At 45.7% G+C, this 19,484-nt stretch overlaps 1 protein-coding gene across 1 annotated transcript; it reads left to right on the forward strand.

Moving 5' to 3' along the window:
- Window positions 1-418: 418 nt before the first annotated feature.
- Window positions 419-18,246, forward strand: SOST (sclerostin). Its single transcript, XM_069634407.1, has 2 exons — window positions 419-730; window positions 13,498-18,246. The coding sequence occupies exons 1-2, from the start codon at window positions 505-507 to the stop codon at window positions 13,914-13,916; spliced, it is 645 nt and encodes a 214-aa protein (XP_069490508.1). The 5' UTR covers window positions 419-504; the 3' UTR covers window positions 13,917-18,246.
- The last annotated feature ends 1,238 nt before the right edge of the window (window positions 18,247-19,484 follow it).

Below are 19,484 nucleotides of genomic sequence, written 5' to 3' on the forward strand. Positions count from 1 at the left end.
TCTTTCTCCAAACCCACCAGTATCTGCGTCCGTTCTGGGGTGATCCCTTCGGATGAAGGGGCGCATGGCCTATGTTTCCTCTGCATCGGCATATTGAATGCCTCCGGTGGGATAAAGTGTTCCAACCCCTGTTTGCATTAATGTACAAGTTACTGTAGGCAGCATGCATGTATGGTGAAGCCTTGTGTAGCGCTCGAGTTGCTGCAGCCCCAGGGTTCTCTAGGCGCTGTGTGCAGCCTGTAAGCCGCTTGCAGCATGTTAGGAGCTTGTAAGCATGGTGGTAACAGTATGGTGCAGTATGTGGCCTGACCGCAAACTCTCCCTCCCTTGAATGAAAAGGGTGAATGTGACCCAGCGCGGGCCGGCCCGCCCTGCGATGCCATTGGCTGCTTCAGCTGACAGGAGATTTTTAAAAAGGAGGCTCGGCTCGTCCTGGACCAGCACTTGCAGCTGCAGGGAGCGCACAGAAGGGTGACATCCCAGCTCTATCCCCGCATCCTCGCAATGCACGTCTCTCTGGCCGCGGTCTACGCGCTGCTCCTCCACGCCCGGGCCCTGCGCGGCTGGCCGGCGCTGAAGAACGACGCGACCGAGCTCATCCCGGAGCAGGGGGGCAACGTGGCGCCCCCACCCGACCAGGGGCAGCGGAACGACGCTCACCATGACAACAGCACCCTGAACCAAGCCAAGTATGGGGGCAGGCTCCTGCACCCGGTACCGGACCCCAATGGTAAGACTTGCAACTCCGACACGCTGAGAAAGATAGCCCGCTGGGTTATTGCGCTCGCTGTACGATTGTGTCTGTGTGCGCATATTTACTCCCATGAACACAACAACCCAGTGGGGAAGTGTAACTTCTGCGGAAATCTGTGTGAAACTGCAGGTCACAAGTTCCAGTCGAGTAAGATAACTCAGTGGGTTACCAGATTTTCAGAAAAGTTTATGCATGGTGCAAGTCACAGATTCGGGGATCGCCAAGTTAGCCAAGGGGGTTCCATGAATATACTTCAGAACTATGTAATCTGTTTGCACCGTGTAGATACGAGTTTCAAAGTCAGAAAGATAGCACAGCGGATAATGCATCTGCTGCGGAGATCTGTGCGCTTCCATCGCGGGTTCCAACCCCAGTTACATGCGGTGCAGTATCTAGTCCAGGAATGTGAGTGCAACCCGGGAGTCACGGGTTCAAATCCCAGCTAGATAGCCCAGCGTTACTGCATCCGCAACTGCTGCCATTTACCTGCGTTATTACGTTTAGCAGGTTACTGTAACTGCACCAGAAAAGTATGCATTCCACAAATCGCAGATTTCAATCCCAGCAAGATAGCTGAGTGAGTCGGTGCATTTCCTGCTGATCCATCTCTGTGCTTGCAACCTGCCAGACGTCGGTTCCACTCCCATATGAACAGTTTAGCAGATTGTGGCATTTTCTGCAGGCATATGCGTGCGATTTAAGGCATCAGGTTCCAGTACTAGTAATTTAGCTCAGCGGGTTAATGCATCTGCTGCATGAATCTGGGCGAAAACGACAGATCGCAATATAGACTTCCATGGACCGCCAGAGAGACCCTCGTTCACACTTATGAAGTTAACAAATGAGCTTCTTTGAGCTGCTTATTGTAACACTTTTTAAAGCTCCCTGTAGCTGCAAGATTTACAGCAAGTGCTCTATAACAGTAACTACCACTTATTCTTATTTGATGACACTGTGTCTTCTAATGTGTAGTCAAACACGGCCATACATGCTTGTATGTACCTGTATGCTGCGTGTGTGTTGGTTCTTCTGCTTCACAAAGCGCCAAAAAGCTGCTCCAGGAGCTTTCTTCACTCTCGGAAAAAGAAGTATACACTTCAACGAGTGATTGGGACACAGATAGCAGCAGGGGGACGGGGGGGGGGGTCACTTATAGTATTGAAGAATTTGGGAAGATAATCATTTTCAGCTGTCAAAAGAATGTCAGTAGATGAAGGCTCAGTAGTGTCTGTGTGTTGCATATACACAAAGTGGAAGGCAACGCATGGCGCTACCCACCCTACGGGTCCAGCTGAGCTGTTCACTGGCCTTCCCTATTTGTTTAAAAACATATTTTTGGAAGAGCTGGTATGAAGGATTTTCGATTTTTGCTTTTGTGTCCTTTATTTGTAGCGATATAATAGAATATTTGTTTTACAGTCACTTAAACTAATCTCTCGCTCTCTCTCTCTCTCTCTCTCTCTCTCTCTCTCTCTCTCTCTCTATATATATATATATATACACATATTGCACGTGTTTAGTATGTACATTGTGAGGTGTGAGTGTGTTTTGTGCAACATGAGGCCTGGGCCCAGAGCACCATACATTTTGTAATCTCCCTGTGCATTACCCTTCCCTTATTCACCAAATTTAAAAACCTCATAGGACATTGTTCCTAATCTGTGACACCATCCCACAGTCAGGAGCGCGAGTATGTCATATATTTATATACCTGTCATGGCAAACAGAAAAGCCATTTTTGGCCACAATCTCAAAGAAAGTCTTTAAAAGTGGTATCTTGCGCTTACCTCTCTTTCAGTCTTTCAAATGACTTGAATGTTTTCCCTGCCCTAGCACCCCACGCCCCCACGCATCCCTGTACTCCTTTGCACCCCCCTGCCCCCTTCCTAAAACCCAATCCCCCTCAGGCATTCTCTGCTCTCCCTGGCTGCATCTTTCCGCCGCCTGGGATTCCCGCCCATTTCTCTGCATTTTCTGACGGGATTTTGAGTTGTGTGCGTAGGAATGCGTGAATTTGTGGTGATGCGCAATGCGCACACCTCGGTTCCACAGAGATCGACATTTATATATATATAAGTATTTTTTGTGAAATGTTTAAATGTCCTCAGGGGTCAAGTCGTAAAAAAAATTGCAAGGGCTCATTAACGTACCAATTGAATGTGGCGTCACCAGAAATATGCATATCAAGGTGCCCAATGAAAAAAGTGGGGTGACTCCTGAAAAAAGTGGGGGGACTCTGTCCACCCGCGTGTACCCTCGACTTGAGCCCTTCTTGTCCTCCCATACACACATTTTGGCTGAAAATCCGGGTCAATTGCAAATGGAATCCCATAGCCTTTCTAGTGGAACAGCAGGGGTCAGACATTGCAAGCCGGTATATGTGCATTGGGGGCCGTGCATTCTATCTCCGGACACCTGGAGAGGAACTGGGGTAGAAAGCAATGCCTTGCCTACCGTGCGACCTCCTTCATGTCTGAGGCGGAAAATCCCGCCGGAAAGAAGCTTTGGGCGAGAGCTTAGAGGTAAAAATAGAAACCGCGCGTCCTGACAGCAACGCGATCTGCCAGAGGGCTGGCTGTCTTCAAACAAACAGCAAGTGTGCACTGATGCTACACAACCGGCCCAGCCCCTGCAGCAAAAACTGCCGGAAGTCACGCAACTTCATAACCCTCAGTGCAAATGTGTGCGCACTGTTGCTGACTGCATAAATCCTACTTGTGTTCTAATTCCTATACAGAGTTGCCTCAGTGCGATGTGTCAGGAACACACTAGCCCACCCCACCGCACAGCTTTCGCGCCACCGCCCTCTTATTGAAAAAAAACGAGACTCTTACAAGTAAGAAGTGCCTCAGGGTCAGGAACTCTTACATTTCGGGTACCTAAGGTCTACGTTTCCTTGCCCTTTAGTAAGTGAAGGCGTAAGCTGTTCTTTCCTTTGCCCCACAATTTACCCCCAAATACAAGCCCATAAGCCGGTCAGATAGCACAGCGAGTAGAGCGCTCACTTTGACATCCGTGCAGAACCTGTTGACGCAGGTTCGAATCCCGGCAGGGCCAAACTCAGCCTTTCATCCTTCTGAGGTTGATAAATGAGCACCACACCCTGTGGGAAATAAGCAGTGCTCAGATACCTGATGGTTCGTAGCGCTATATAAATGCACAAACAAACATAATTACCATTCTAATAGATTGGACTTCATTTCCCAGCTAGGGCGCGGATGAACACTGTTCTTTATCTAACCGTTCTGCGCCTCCTCTCTTATGTTCTAACCTGGTAGGCATAACCGGAAGCAGTTATTTCCTTCATCCTACAATGCACCTCAAGACGGATATCCACAACTGCTATTACCATGACGCACTGTGCCTCACTCCCAAACCGGGAGCGCAAGCGTAGTGTTCCTCTGTCCAACTTGTCCCTGTCTGCGGAAGGCTGCAGGCATGTTTTTTGGGTTGAACGTCTTTCACCCCTTCTTCCTCTCGCCATTACCCATTCTCACTAACTCTCCCCTTTAGTTTTTCCTCTTACTCTCTCTAGGCCTCACTCTGTATCTCTCTGTGACAGAGCCCCCCCCCCCCCCACCTCCCTCCCTGCTTCACTTCTGGCCTGGCTCCCCTCCATTCTCTCAATGCCACCTCTCTCTTTCCGTCTAGCTCTTTTGTATTAGAGTTCTTCCATCATTGACCCCCTTCCCTGCCCATTCCTTCCGTCCTGGCCTCTTGGCTGAGTCTTTTATCCACGGGGAGTGTGGCGGATATGTGATGGACTGCTTGCAGGGAAGTGCACATCACATGGCTGGGAGGTAGGCACTCAGCAGCAGCTCGCTGTATAAAGGCACTGGGACGGCCTACCAGTTTTTCTGCCCACTCGGGGAGCAAAAGGGGCCCTTTCTCTAATGGGAACTAGCATTCACAGTGAGAATAATCTAAAACCCATTATTATGCAGAACTTGACCATTAGGGGCAAAAAGGTCAATTTCTCTAACTCGAACTAGCCTGCTCACAGTGAAGCAGCTGTTTCCCATCTGAGAAATGGCCCTCGCAGCCAAAGGTCCATTTCCCGATGGGAGCTAGTATCTTTAAGAACATAATGAGAAGCATGGTCTGTACAGTAGTTTGGTGCCTTCCAGAATGGTGCGCGGCACCTGTGAAAAGTCGGTAGGGTTGGGGCAGAGTTATACCCAATGCAACTGATGGACCGAGCCCTGCTGGTCTTTTCTATTACCTCCCCATCGGATCTACCTACATTCCATTCCTGCAGGCTGTCTCCTCCTCCATTCCCCTCTCCTCTCGCCCCGCACCCTGGCATGGGCACAGTGCTTTCTCCGGGCAAGCCTGCACACCAGAAAAAAACTGCTGTGTCATCTACCAGCGCAATAGAAATTACTATAACATTGGATTTGAAAGATCCCAGCTGGCAATTCTGCCAATTTCACTATAGACTGGCCCGACTCGAAGAGCAGTTAGCAGATCGCCTCTTGCTGCTATGCAGTGGTCGAAGTGAGCGGGAACGGTCGGGAGCAGGTTTCCAACTTTTTTTTTTCCAGTCACAGTTCGATAACTTTTTGCAAACATTTTATCCATTCTGGAACTGTTCTTTGTGAAGTTAAAAGCACACTCCTGAACTGTACCTCCCAATAGCAGTTACAGGTAAACTGCAAGTTGTTTCAACTCCATTGGCTGTCAACCAGCATGGCTGCCACGTTTGAAAAATGTGTTGCACCGTTGCGCCTTTCCAAGCACTGCTGGGCAGCCCCAGTCTGCCAAAGAGAGGAATACCGGAAGTGATAAGGGTGAATGGACGGAAGTGCTTGTCATTCCTGCACCTCCTCGATGTGGGTCACTTGCCCTGTTTGCATCAACCAATTGAGTATGACATCATCGCTGTCGCTGCATAAACAAATCAGTATCAGATACACTGCATTCCAGGGCCTGGGCTCAGAGGCGAACACAATACGCGCTATCAGCTGGTAGAAAGGGGGGCTTTGTGTATTATCAGCTCTTTTTTTGCAAGGATAGAATGTCTGATAAGGTGCTTGAAACACTCGAACGACCTCCACCCCGAGTATAATGCTTTTAAACCTTTTTTTTACAGGCAAGGCCAGGAACACAAACTAGGCCGTGACCGCAGTTAGAGAGTGGGAGGGAGAGAAAGAGGAAATGAGAATACACCATTTCAGCTGCGTCCTAGATGCATACCACAGTGCCGCACAGTAGCCATAACTGGAAGTTCATCTCCAGTTCTGAGGTACATAACCATTTTATTGTGGCTATGCAAATTGGCACAAAACACACCTTTTGCTCCCCTAAATTCTATTTGTCTGATGGGGAAGTGCCATTTTATACACAGTTTCATTAATCTAATGCATTCAATCAACTCGCTCTGCATGAATAACTGAATGTTCAGCCTCAGTCTCCAGCGAGACATACAAACGTTAAGCCCCTCCCAGAAGACTTCCTTTCCCCTCCAAAAGCTCCCTCACATTTCCATGCATCTGCAAATTAACCTCTGGTTACTCAGTTTTCGTTTCCAGACATCCACGTTCTGTACCCCTCTTCCCCCACAATTGCAGGTGACCCCCCCAACCACCTGACCTCACCCAGCCCAACCCGGCTAACTCTACCTCTGCCCACCATGTGCTCAGCAGCAAGTTCCCAATCTGGAGTGGACGCTCCACCTTACACATGACCAGGACAATGATAATATCTTGAGCTGTTCACAATGGGGGACAGCATCTGCATCATTTGGCTCTCCAGATGTTTCGGACTGTGACTCCCATTATTCCTCACCATCGCCATTGCTGATTAGGGCGGTTGGAGGTTGTAGACAAAACATCTGGATAGTTATAGGGTGAAGACCGCTGCGTTAATGTAATGAAGAAGATGGTGTTATTGTACATTAGTACCCGGTTGGCGGGGGGGAGGGGCGAGGTGGCAGCCTCTCAGCCAATGAGAAGGCTCATAGCGGGGGCATTATCACACCATAATCCTGCTGCTCTGAGCCTCCCCAGGGCTGGAGGCTGCCATCTTCCCCCGCTGGGGAACTAGGTAAGTACTCCCTCCTCCCCCCAACTCCCTACCCCTCTATAGATTTCCTTTCCGTTACCTCCCACCCCCCACTTACCTGTTTTATTGATCATTTTCAGGTGCGGACGCGCTGGGAACATTTCTGTCCCCAGTACGTCCACTACTGATCTGCAACACGCTGCCATGAAAAGGAAGAAGGGACTATGTGTAGTTCCTTCTCTGCTTTCCATGATGGGCATTTATTTTGTTTACATTTTTCTCCTGTTTTTTTAATGCCCACCATGGAACGGGAGAAGGGACTACGTGTAGTCTCTTCTCCCGTTCAATGGCCGCCATTTTGGTTGTTTACCTTTTGTAACTAGTTGCAATAGCCACCATGGAAAGGGAGAAAAGACTTCATTTTCCCTTCCTTGGCAGAATTTTTTTAAATATTATCATTTTTTTTGTTATGAATTGCCAGAGCGTCTCAAAATTGGAAAACGTTCCTTTTAGTACCCCGATCAAAAGGGTCAGGGTACTAATAGAAATACGCCCCTCACTGGGGGGGTTGCAGTGTCAGGTAATGCCCCGGGGCCTTCGTAAGGTCCTTGCTGCACTCAGGCCTGTAAATCTGGTCCCCCCAGAGCCTCCCCCACCCCCTCGGCTCGGGACTTATTCCCTAAAGAGTGATGGATTCTTCTGACCATCTAGCACCACGAATAATGCTGTTCTGATTGTCACACTCATCGGTTCGGGGGAACTATGCCCAACAGTGTGTGTGACTGGATCCCATACCCTTATGAGCATTGACCGGCAATGGCAAGGCTATGTATGTTGCCTGCAGGGTTACGCTGGATTTTGATGGGCCAAGCGGGCTCATTGACCGGCAATGGCAAGGCTATGTATGTTGCCTGCAGGATTACGCTGGATTTTGATGGGCCAAGCGGGCTCTTCTGCTTCGCTTTGGCCGTGCTCTTCCCTCCTTTTACAGCATTCTACTTGTAGGTCAACTTTAGCTTTAGTAAGGTTCCTAAAGCATCCTGAGTGTTTGCTCAGCTTTGTTCTTAACAGTGTTACATCCATCACCGGTGGAGGTTCTCTCGCTGTGGTCCGTCTGTGGACGATGTGGGACTGCCAACAGTGGCAGGCACCAATCTTCCGTGAAATACAGGCGTATTGGCCCTAAACTTCCAAAATAACTTTTAATGGAATCACGAAATTCAAGTGTCGATACCAACAACATCTCAAGATCCATGCTTCAGGAAAATTGACTTACAAACTGTAACCCCTTTTTGTAGCCCCGCCCAACTGAAAATATGATCTGTGTTCTGCTGTTTGTCATGCCACTGGCTACACAGGATGATAAAAGTCTAGGAGAGACCTCGGAATCCGCAGAAGGAGTTTGAGTCGTGGAGGCTGCCGGGATGAAGGCAGATTACATGTGGGTGTCCTGCCTTAAGAAGGGCTTTAGTAGATTTGTCAAGGCTTTCTTCATTCAGCCTCTGGATCCCATGGCAAGAAAAGAATTTGCCACTGTCTGCCAAGAAGCATCATGACACAAGTCCAAAGCATCAGCTTGCATCTGGGAGATGCAGTGGCAGACCTGGGGGGAGGAAAGGAAGGGAGTGCTCACACCCCCTGGCACACTGAAGGTGCGCAGTGTGCTTCCCCCAGCTGCCCGCTGGTGCCCTATTATCCACCCCACAGCAGCAAAACTGCCATTGCTACTGGAGAGATGGGGGTAATATTGCATACTCCAAGGTGGGCATTGAAGGCTTAGCTGGTCAGATAGCACAGGGAGTAGAACGCTCGCTTTGACATCCGTGCAGAGCCTGCTGATGCAGGTTCGAATCCCGGCAGGGCCAAACTCAGCCTTTCATCCTTCCGAGGTCGATACATTCATCTAAGGCAGGCCAGAGTTGGTGCCAAATCATCATTTGATTTGTCCTGTTCTAAAGGAACGAGGTAATCATTTGAAGAGGCTGTCATGTTGTGAATACAGGGTCATGCACCCTCCCACATCGTTGTGTGGGAAGGCCCTCTTTCAGGCCGAGTTCAAGGAAATGACGATGGGCTAGAGAGGGGTTGGGCGCAGGGAAGGAGCGGCAGAGTGTGACCGGAAGGCGTACAATAAAGACGCATGTTTGTACCAACCGTCCGTGTATTTATTTCAATGCGATAGGACTCCCTGCCCTGAGAGGTCCTCACAGCAGTAGAGGCGCGACTGCACAGAGGCTTCGGCCAACCCATTCAATGTTTGATAGGTAATGGTTCAGTAGCCAATGATCAGTATCGGCAAGGACCACTGCAGGGCAAACATGAGGGGGCCTGAAACGCCAATCCTGGTATGGGATCCGTGACTCAGAATGTGCTAACACTGTTGAGGACATTAGCCACAAGAAAAGACAACAGACAGTGATAACATGTTGTAGTGCTTTCCCTAAACAGGCTGCAGTCGAGGGTTGTGCAATAGTTTATCACAAGTGCGCCGCCCAGTTATAGCTTCTTGAGTAGTGTTAAACCCATATCTGACCATTTTACTCCCTGCAATCAGGTCACACTACTCCAAAATAAAATAAGTATTAACAGTGCTCCGGTGTCTGGCCCTTGATGCCACTTGCATACCCCCATAGAGTAGTTCAGACCAAGGGCACCTGTAAACATTGCACACGGTGATCTCCAAATGTGCTTTATTATCTCAAGAGGGCCCTACACATAAAACGATATACACTATCGGTGCACCCTTTTTGTTCAATGCTCATTTGGCTGACTTACAAGGTGATCTAGAAAATGCCAATACAGTGCCACCAAAGCCGGGTAACATCAACGTAGGTTGAACAGCCTACGCAGATGACATTGCCTTTCATGGCCATACAGAAAAAGGCCTGCGAGCAGCACTTGACGTCCTGAATAATTTTGCAATCAAAACTCATATGGTTATATTTAACAATAAAACAAAAGTGATGATGTTTTCCAACAAAAAAGGGGCCATAATATACAGACAGGTCTTAAATTCTGTGAAGCCCCAGGTAGTGCCTGAGTATTCCTTTTTAGGGATGGAGCTAAACAGCAAGCGCTCAAAAGTGCCAAGGACGGGTATGCTTGTCCTATTTGCATAGACTTGTATAATAGCCTGGCACTTAAGGGGTTAGAGATATTTGGGGTAGGAGAGTGTGAAGAGGAGCTACCTCAGGAGCAGCAGTGAGAGGATTGCACTTTACACATGGTGGTTTCCCTGTAGTTCCATTGAAAGGTCTTTACAGCCATACATTTGTCTCGTCTGTTCCTTACGGACGGGAAATTATAGCAAGCCACTCAGAAACTGGTCTTAACCTTCCGGAGGCTCGATTTTCGTGAGCCTGTTTAGGCATTGCCAACAGTACCACACTGGCCCACCTTAGATGTGAGTTGGGCCTCTCTTCACTTAGCATGGAGCCTTCGATCCGTCCAGGAACATCAAGCATGAGAATTCATGAAAGATGATGGAAATAGTAGATGTATACAGTTTGGCCGTGGCACAATAGTTCGTGGCCGAATTGACCGTGGTCAATTTGGCCGCAAAGACAATTTTGCTGTGGTCACACCCGCCCAAATTAATGAAATGTGTTATATATTACAAGTATTAAATGACTTATTGTGTTAATGGCTGATTTGCAGACGTGTATACGGTTACATTCGAAAACCATGTATACACAAATAATGCAAAATAAATATATACAATTCTTTACAGGAAGTACTAATTCAAATAAAGTATGCAATACATCGTAGTATCTTTTAAAATCACAAAAAATCACAAAAATATTTTGAATTGATTATAAATACTTCAGTTGGGAATGCAAACTGTTTTGTATTCCCTAAAAAATCCCTTTCACCCCCCAACTTCAATCCCAATGATACTTTAGACAGTGCTTTGCAACCTGCATCTCTAAAGAGGCTGCAGACTACAACTTCCATGATCACATATCAGTGACTATGGGAGCTTGGACTGATGGGAATTGCAGTCCGAAACATCTGCTGAGCCAAAGGTTGCAGACACCTAGGGCCTCATTACACGGATGGTGGTAATGGTTAACGGCCACCGTTAATGGTAACGGTGACCGTTAACCATTACCGCCTTACTACGAGGTCCCTTAGCGGGTTGGTGCTTTAACGCCTGCTTTTTGCAGGTGTTAAAAACCAACCCGCTAAGGGACCTCGGAGCTAATTACGGCACCGCAAAATTGCGGTGCCGTAATTAACGCCTTCCCCATTCCCATAGAGCCCTATGGGGCAGAAATGGGAATGGGGAAGGGCAATGGCGGAAGGGGGATTTACCGCCCCTCCAACCTTGGAATGGGGCGGTGAATCCCCTTTCCGCCAAGGCGGTGCCGGTATTTTACCGGCATGAGCCATGGCGCTAATAGCGCCATGGCTCACCGCCTACCGTGTAATGAGGCCCCTAGACTTAATGACTTTTAAAGGGCATATATCCCCTTACTCGACTTTTAGACACACGAGGGGAAAGTTGGACTGACCTGATGCAGCATTTTAAAAACAAAGACTCAAAGTTATGTTGATGCAGAAATATACTCACTGGTTGAAAACTCAGCATTAAATCCACTTCTGCGTGAAGCCACACTCCTCCCATTTTCTTACATCAATGAGGACAAGAGCAACTATCTAGACTTTTAAGTGCATAACAGTGTGTCACTGCACTGAAGTTTAAATCGAATGTTTTGAATCTGAAATACATGTTTATTCAAAGATCTGTTTTTCTGCAAATAGACTTTCGGTCGGAGGTGCCGCTGGATTCGTTTAAGTGATTGCAAAATACAAAGGATTTTCCGCAGTTCCTTTTCTGTAAATTGCTACCTGAGTTCCTCAACGTCCAGAAACCTCCACCTTCAGTGGCTAAAGTCACGAAAGATGCCCGATGCCCTTTAAGGAGCAAATACGGTCACTGGTTGAACTCAGGGGGTGGACAAGCCATCTGAGTTCAGAGGGCATCCAGGGCTATGTTGCGTCTTAGCCCGGCCCAATGAAGAAAAAAGCAGCTGTGCCAGATGCACACCGTGGTGGGTTAGTCTCTTGACCCTCAAATGGCACCACCTCATTAACGGTACAGCCACAAAGTATTAAGGTGCCGCCCAAGTAAACCAAAAAACAAGAATGAAAATGCTTGAGCCAACGTGCCTTAACAGTCTCACTCACTACTGCTCAACCTGTAGATCGTAAAACATGTTTTAATAATTACACTCACATCTTACAACATCCTTATTAGAAAAAAGCCTTTGATTTATTATCAAAAATGGAGTGCATCATTAAAAACAGCAGTCATGCACGTCCAACGTGCCATCAAGACAACCAACATTGATGCAACATTTGAACTTGATCCATAAGAAGATACAAAACAAAAAGACAAGACAAATACAAATTGAAGAAAAATGGTGCAAAAAATTGTAAAAATATAGCATGATCAGATCCTCTTATGTAAAACAAACCTTGCATGTTTCGTTCCCTTAAGTTGGTGTCGGAACCTCTTCAGGGGATACTTTGGACCAAGAACTTAAAGAAATAAGGGAAATTGAATGTAAAATATGTCAATTCTGAGAACCTCACAGTTTACACTTTATAGCGATGATCATCAGTGCTCTACACATCTAAAAACTTAACTTAATAAGTCAGTGCAGTCACCTGCACACACTTTTAATGTGCTTGATGTCTACCACAACCTCTAAAGGTTATTTTCGATGTTACTGTGTCTTGCGTCAATATCCTTGAGTTTATTCACAATAATAAATGGTCATACAACTTCATGAACAATGTTGACAAATCTCCTTATTAGTAGCCATAGTCCAGGCCTGTTCGCTTCTCAAAGGCGATGTAGACTCGCCTCACACAGCAGCTTTAGGTCATCACTCAGACATCATCATAAACTTGAATGGTTGAAGACAACTACCGTCAGCTCCGATATTCTTGTACTGAGACGTCAAACGGCCGGCACGGATCGCGGCTCGTAGTACGTGCCTCACTCCATCGGGTGCAGAGAGAACTTTAGCTCTCTGCCAAACTCTTGAAGATACATATGAAAGGGAACTTGGTGTCAGTCAGCAGCTCCATGATGCAGAACGAGTGTGTGATGTTGAAAGCTCTGTTATAGTGGCAGCCATTTTGTAGGGGGAGTGGAGCTTTTTCAGTTGTAGTGAAATTTGGTGAATGGTGCTTTTAAGAGCTTGCTTGTCATGTGACTCATTAAAAGACAATCTTAAAAACTTGAGTTACAAATCCAGACCTTTTTGTTTTGCAAATGCTTGATTTACCGTGTCCGTGGTATTACAGAAAGGGTGCAACTATAGGCAGATACGTTTTGACCCCATATCCAAAGGGACTTGAACTGCTATGCTATACATATTTCTAGGTGTTATAGATAGGAAAGTGAAATGGCACTAATCACTTTCAAATGAGGATGGGGATAGCCGTCTCCGGAAGCTACAGGTGACAGATCACCTGTTTTTCTAATTTGTGGACTGAAGTGACTGAAGTGAAGTGATGACTGCATGTGGCTTTTGGGAACAATCTTGTAATGGGATGTGGTACGTGAGATAAAAAGTGACATGAGCTTTTTCTGTCCTACTAATGACATCTTGTTAATAAGAACTGTGATTCCCCAAACGTAAAACATCATTTTGGAATAAGATAAAGAAGTTATTTGTTGGAAATAGTGTAAATAATTAAATTATATTTTCCTCTTTTCTTTTCAGAGGCACCAGATTTCAGTTGCAGGGAGCTCCGTTCCACGCGGTACATTACTGACGGGCCTTGCCGCAGCATCAAGCCCGTCAAGGAGCTGGTGTGTTCTGGCCAGTGCATGCCCTCGCACCTCCTGCCTAACTCCATTGGCAGGGGCAAGTGGTGGCGTCAAAATGCCATGGATTACCGCTGTGTCCCTGCCCACAGCCGAGCCCATCGCATCCAGTTGGCGTGCCCAGAAAACGAAGGCCGGACTTACAAGATCCGTGTGGTGACGTCCTGCCGCTGCAAACGCTATACCCGCTACCATAACCAGTCTGAGCTGAAAGACTTCGGGAAGGATCTGGGTCGGCCTACGAAAATTAAAAAACCCCGCCTCCCGAGGGTTCGGAGCAAAGGCAACCACCACGAACTAGAAAATGCATACTAGAAACTGCAAGGACGAGCTACTCTCAGCAGCTCCTAATATTTTGCTTCTTGCAGATTGGCTTTGGAACAGGAAGAGGACAATAGGCTCACGTTGATAAGCCAAAGAGACATAGACTCTGCGTCAGATCATGGCTCCATTGGACACACTGGGCGGAGCCTCAGAGAGTGCAACCCACCTGATTTCGAGAAGTGGGGTCTATGGAGAATGAAGTGCACTTTGCATAAATCTTCGGAAGGACGCTGTGGAGGAAACCGAACGTGGCACCGGCTTGTTTTTGCAGAGTCTTATTTCTGACTGTGGTGGGGGATGAAGGTTCAAGAAATGATCCGATTGCATATTTCCAAAAATGGACTATCCAAAAAATGTGATAATGATGAAAGACGGACTTTGAAAATACAGCAGCATCCTTCACGCTTACTGTTGTTTTGGGTTTCCTTGTGCCATGTCCATGTTTGATTGCACCACAGAGAACAGAAATGTACTTGAGAGAAGTCACTCTTCCAACTGAAATTGTCTTCATTTTATGCAATGTTCTGGAAGGGATACTTGAAAGAAAGGTATACTAAGAAAGAGCAGACAGTACTTTCCTAAACTGGCAATTCTTCTCCAAAAAAAAGGAACCTGCAGACATGACACTCCCTTTGCCCGTTCTAATGAACAGCCAATAACCCAGCAGCTGGGAAAAGTGCAGCCGGGAAAGCCCCTCTTGTGTATGAGCCCACCTCTGGGGGTGGGAAGGAAGGGTAATTGCCAAAGCATTTTCAGCTGGGTCCAGAGGGGTTTTCGGCAGTCATATGTGCGTTAAAGCTGCATCTGGCCACTCCTAGCAAGCTCTTCTTTTCAAGGTATCTTTCCTGTGACCTTTACGTTTCTCTTGCAGATCACACGGATCTGTCCATGAAGTATTTGTGTGATCCTTCCACATGTTCTATGTATTCCGCAGTTGTCCATTTCAGACATCGGAGGAAAGCCACACACCCTAATCTAATGAATGTATGCGTATTACTTTATAAATTGATTATTTGACATGTCTGTGACCGAAAGTGTTCTGTATACACAGTGTGTGACAGTGCTAGAGCTGTGCTTAGTACTGAGTTGTGGATCACACCATTTCCGGGGCGAGTGGCCGGGAGTATGAGATGGACAATTCCACAGGTCCAGCATTCTCATTCCTGTTTGAAGACCAATAGATCAGATTGCCTCAAACACTACCTGTTGTACAGAAAAGTTTGCAATATGGCGCCTGGTGAGACCGCATTACAGAAGCCACGGGTGATGATGTGGAGGTGTAGGAACATGTCCTTAAGACAGTACCAATTGGCAGACTGTACTGTTGGTTGCTATGGGCCTCATTACTAGGTTTGAGGTAGCCATGGCGCTATTAGCTCCATGGCTGCCTCCAAACTCGTTCCGACTCCGCCCTGGTGAATGGAGCAATTACCGGCCCATTCCAAGGTTGGCGGGACCGGTAATTCCCCATTCACCAGGGCCATTCCCCATTCCCATTTGAGCCCCCATAGGGCTCAATGGGAAGGGGGAAGGTGCTAATAACGGTACCGCAAATTGCTGTACCGTTATTAGCTCCGAAGTCCCTTTGCGGGTCCCGTCCTTAACGCCTGGAAAAACCAGGCATTAAGGGAGGACCCGCAAAGGGAACTCGTAGTAGGGCGGTAAGGGATTACCAGCACCGGTGCCCTTACCGGTGCCGGTAATCCCTTACCGGCCACCACGTGATGAGGTATGTATTTATATGGCATATATGTACAGATGTAGCCACAAGACGATAAAGGGATTTGCATAAAATCACATATTTGTTTTGGTAATGCGTTAAGTCCGGATCCGGATCTGAATGCAGGCATCTACGTTTGAAGGCGAGCAACTGATAAAATGGACCATAACCAGCCCCATTTGTTGCCCATTTGGAAGCTAGCAGGCTAGAGCGTGCACAGTAAATAGGCTTATCGGTGGACTTCAGATCAATTATTCGTGACTCACTTCAGGCAACACCACAAATGTTTCTTCTGAGCATTTCACAAAGCTACAGCAGAATACAGATCTTTGGAACCACGAGGGCATGCTTACTATAGTAAACTGGATTCATCCAGGACTACAGAGTCCCAATAGTTTGTCCAGGTCTTAAATGTAACTGCGAACAGACAGTCGAAGGTATAGTGCCACTTTTTGGTATGATGTGAATAAAATAAGGGATTTTAATTTCAAAGCAGTAGTGTTTTTTTGCCAGCAGTAGTTAATGTCCCCATTTCATTGTATACACACTAAAGACCAAGGAAGTGCAATCAGAGTGGCTATATCTGAAATATGTAATATCAGAAGCTGAGATAGTGTTATATCGATGACATCACAAGGACCTGACAATTAGAATTTGTAAATAACTGTGGACAGTATAACAATATGCTCAGCCACTACCGTGTGGCCCTTGCATCTGTGGGTACACCCCAGAATTTTGCCATACACAGAAGATATATCTGCATATATTTTCATTAAGGAACACCCATGTTTAGCTTCAATATCTCCACACAAAAACTCAAACTAACTCCAGGGTGAAAAGGCAATGCCACTTTAAACCTAGCATTGTCAATCACAGAAGAATACATTGCAACAATGTTGAACAAACACTGATGCATTTCAAGCTGTTAAGTGTGAATCATTGTTGTGCAGTTGGACATTTTTGAGCTAGGAAAACACTAGAGGGTGAAGAAGGGGGATATGGTGGTAGATATATTGGATGTTTTTACTCCCTGCTTAACACCTCCAATGGCAGGACACATACCAAAATATCACTCTGATGCAGCTGGCCCTTGATGGGCAGAGGGACCACAACAATCTGTATATAAGTATATATATGGAGTATCATGAACATTGCTTAGTATGAGTCATATTTCACTGAGAAAGGCACTTGATAGGGTCGACCATGCCAGGAACAGTATGACTAGGCTCTGAAACAAGACTGCACAGAAATCCTAAGAGCAGACAAGATGAAACACCTGTTGTGATCTGCCTTAGGGTTTCAAACGTGATGGTTATTGTACACGGCGCAATCTCTTTGGAATGGTCCACTGTATGGAAATAGAGGATGGCCTAGAAGGTAAATCGGAGATGGGTAATAATACTCGTGCATTAAAGTAGAGTGAATAGAGAGCACTTTTTTATATATGAAGATTTACATGAGATTCCTGTTACTAACAGGGCAGTGAAGGCAAGGTCATCTACTCGGTTACATCCTATTAGGGCACCTCCTGCAGTACTAATATATACTCCATTGGTGTTACCGCAGGTGGTATCTCTCAATTTATGCTATCACTGCTTAAGAGTACTGCTTCAGCACTTCATAGTGTGAAACCGCTTCAGGACGGGGAAGAACATCAGCATGGATGCCCTGCTACAGCCTCATCAGTGGTTGCCAGTTTGTATAAAATCTGTCATTTGTTTTGATTTTCCATCACACGATTCAACCAAATCAAGGCGGACGTCAACATAAAAACACTGAAAATCTGTCACACAAGAAAGAAACTAGAACTTCCCTCTCTACATTTTTATGACAAAAATACTGTCATACTATGTTTGAAGATTATTTTGATCCAAAGAAGGCTGAATGTGAAGGAACCAAATATGGAAAAGTTAAATATGGGCTGGACAGTTTGGCTGTACTTTCATTGTGTAGCTTTCATTATGTCGATTTCATACGGCTGTACAAGATGTCCTAGCTCATGTCCATGTTTAAGGGAAGAAGCACATATTGCATGCAGAGGCAGTGCCCATCTCTCCGTTACTTTTGGTATGTTCTTAATTTAAATTACCCTAGCTAATTGAATAATTGGACTGACAATTTAAAGAGAATGTAACTTTACATATTTATGTAAAATCAGTGTTCTGGATAACTGATTTCTTCATTTTCATCATTGCGCAATTCCTTCGGTTCATTTTTTAAAGATATGCAATATTTTAAGAAGGAGATTCTCACATGTTGCATGCATGTTGTGATAAAGTACAGGGTATGAGTCAGCTAAAAGAGCTTGGCTTTCAGTTGCAATCATGTTTGTCTCAGTATGTGTACACGCAGTATATTTGCATACAATGTGACATCGCCTTTTGTTTTTGGAAATAATTCTATACATTGAAAAGTATGGAAAGGATGTTACCATTTTCAAAGGGAAAACTACCTATTTATTTTCTCACTTAAATTATTTATGCAAATGTGTTTTCTTGTAGAAAAGTAGAACTAATATTGCCTTTAAAAAGTATTGGAAACTTATTACAGATTTTTTAACTTTGTCGTCAATAAAGTAGTGACTTAAAATCATAACTAAAAGCGTGTGTTTCTATAATCACTTTTATTTGTAGATATACAGTAGTGAATCATTTATAGTGCAAAAGAATACTCCTAAGTGCTCATTGCACAGCACATGTACGATTTGTGATGCAACATCTGAAGGCTTCAGAAACATAACGGACTGACTCATGAACATTTAATTGTATTACGTAGAGGAATTCACAGTGTTTGGCTCTATGAGAATTGTACTCTTTAGAGGTGGGACCAAGCCTGATTTGCATATGGTCCTCCTTTTGTAATGGCTTATCAGGCGAAGAACGGTGGCCTGGAGGGTTGCCCACAGCAATGCCAGAGGTTATTTTAAATGACGCCATCAAAGCTTTACTATTATCTTAATTAAAGGCAGATTGCATATGATAATGTTGTGTACATAAGAAACAATGTTTTGATATGTGTTATGTGAACTTTGTATTTATAGCCATCAGCCCAAAATACTGAAAAGTAAATGCCGAATCTGCGTTTACTGTCATTCAACTGCAATCCTAATTCCGAATCCCATTATACCAAACAAGGCGAGCAGGGGCTGCAGGGGTGTCCCCTGCTCCCCTTGTTCTGTACAATGGGCTTGGGGATTGCAGGGGTGTCCCCCGCTCCATTACATGGCTAGCAGGGGACAATAACGTTTTTTTAAAAAGGACCCTGAGGTGCCAGTTCCGACCCACGTTTTCACACAGGGGGCTACGGCCATGCAGTCCATTTGTAAGGATCATGCCCCATTTCTACAATGGGCACCAGAGAAACAAGCTAACCCCTTGATATTCTCTTGCACTAGCTGACTTGAGGAAAACATACCGTCAGATGGAAAATATTTGGAGAAAACAGAGAACATCGCTAGCCACTTTTAATGCAAAATCTGCATGAAAGAATACAAAGCAGCAATCTTTGAGGCCAAGTTGGAATTTCTAAAAGGACAATCTCAGACTTTTAAGAACAATCATAGAGAACCTTTCTCCTTCATCTCTAATTTCTTCCATCCCAGCTGTTTGTTTGTTTGTTTGTTTTATTTGTTTATAATGCGCACCAGAACCGAGGGTAGCAAGGCGTAGCAGTACAGAATATGCAACGCTTCAGGTTGCATAGTTACAGATAATAATATGCAGGCAATAGCAATTAAACAGATATTAATATACAGGCAATAGTATTTATATACATAAACAGGAGTGGACAAATCCAGATAGATAGGCAATGGGATTATATACAAGCAGGTGGTATGAAGA

This window comes from Ambystoma mexicanum, chromosome 13 (genome assembly GCF_040938575.1).
Source record: "Ambystoma mexicanum isolate Mex_15411 chromosome 13, UKY_AmexF1_1, whole genome shotgun sequence".
In the NCBI taxonomy this organism is placed as follows: Eukaryota; Metazoa; Chordata; class Amphibia; order Caudata; family Ambystomatidae; genus Ambystoma; species Ambystoma mexicanum.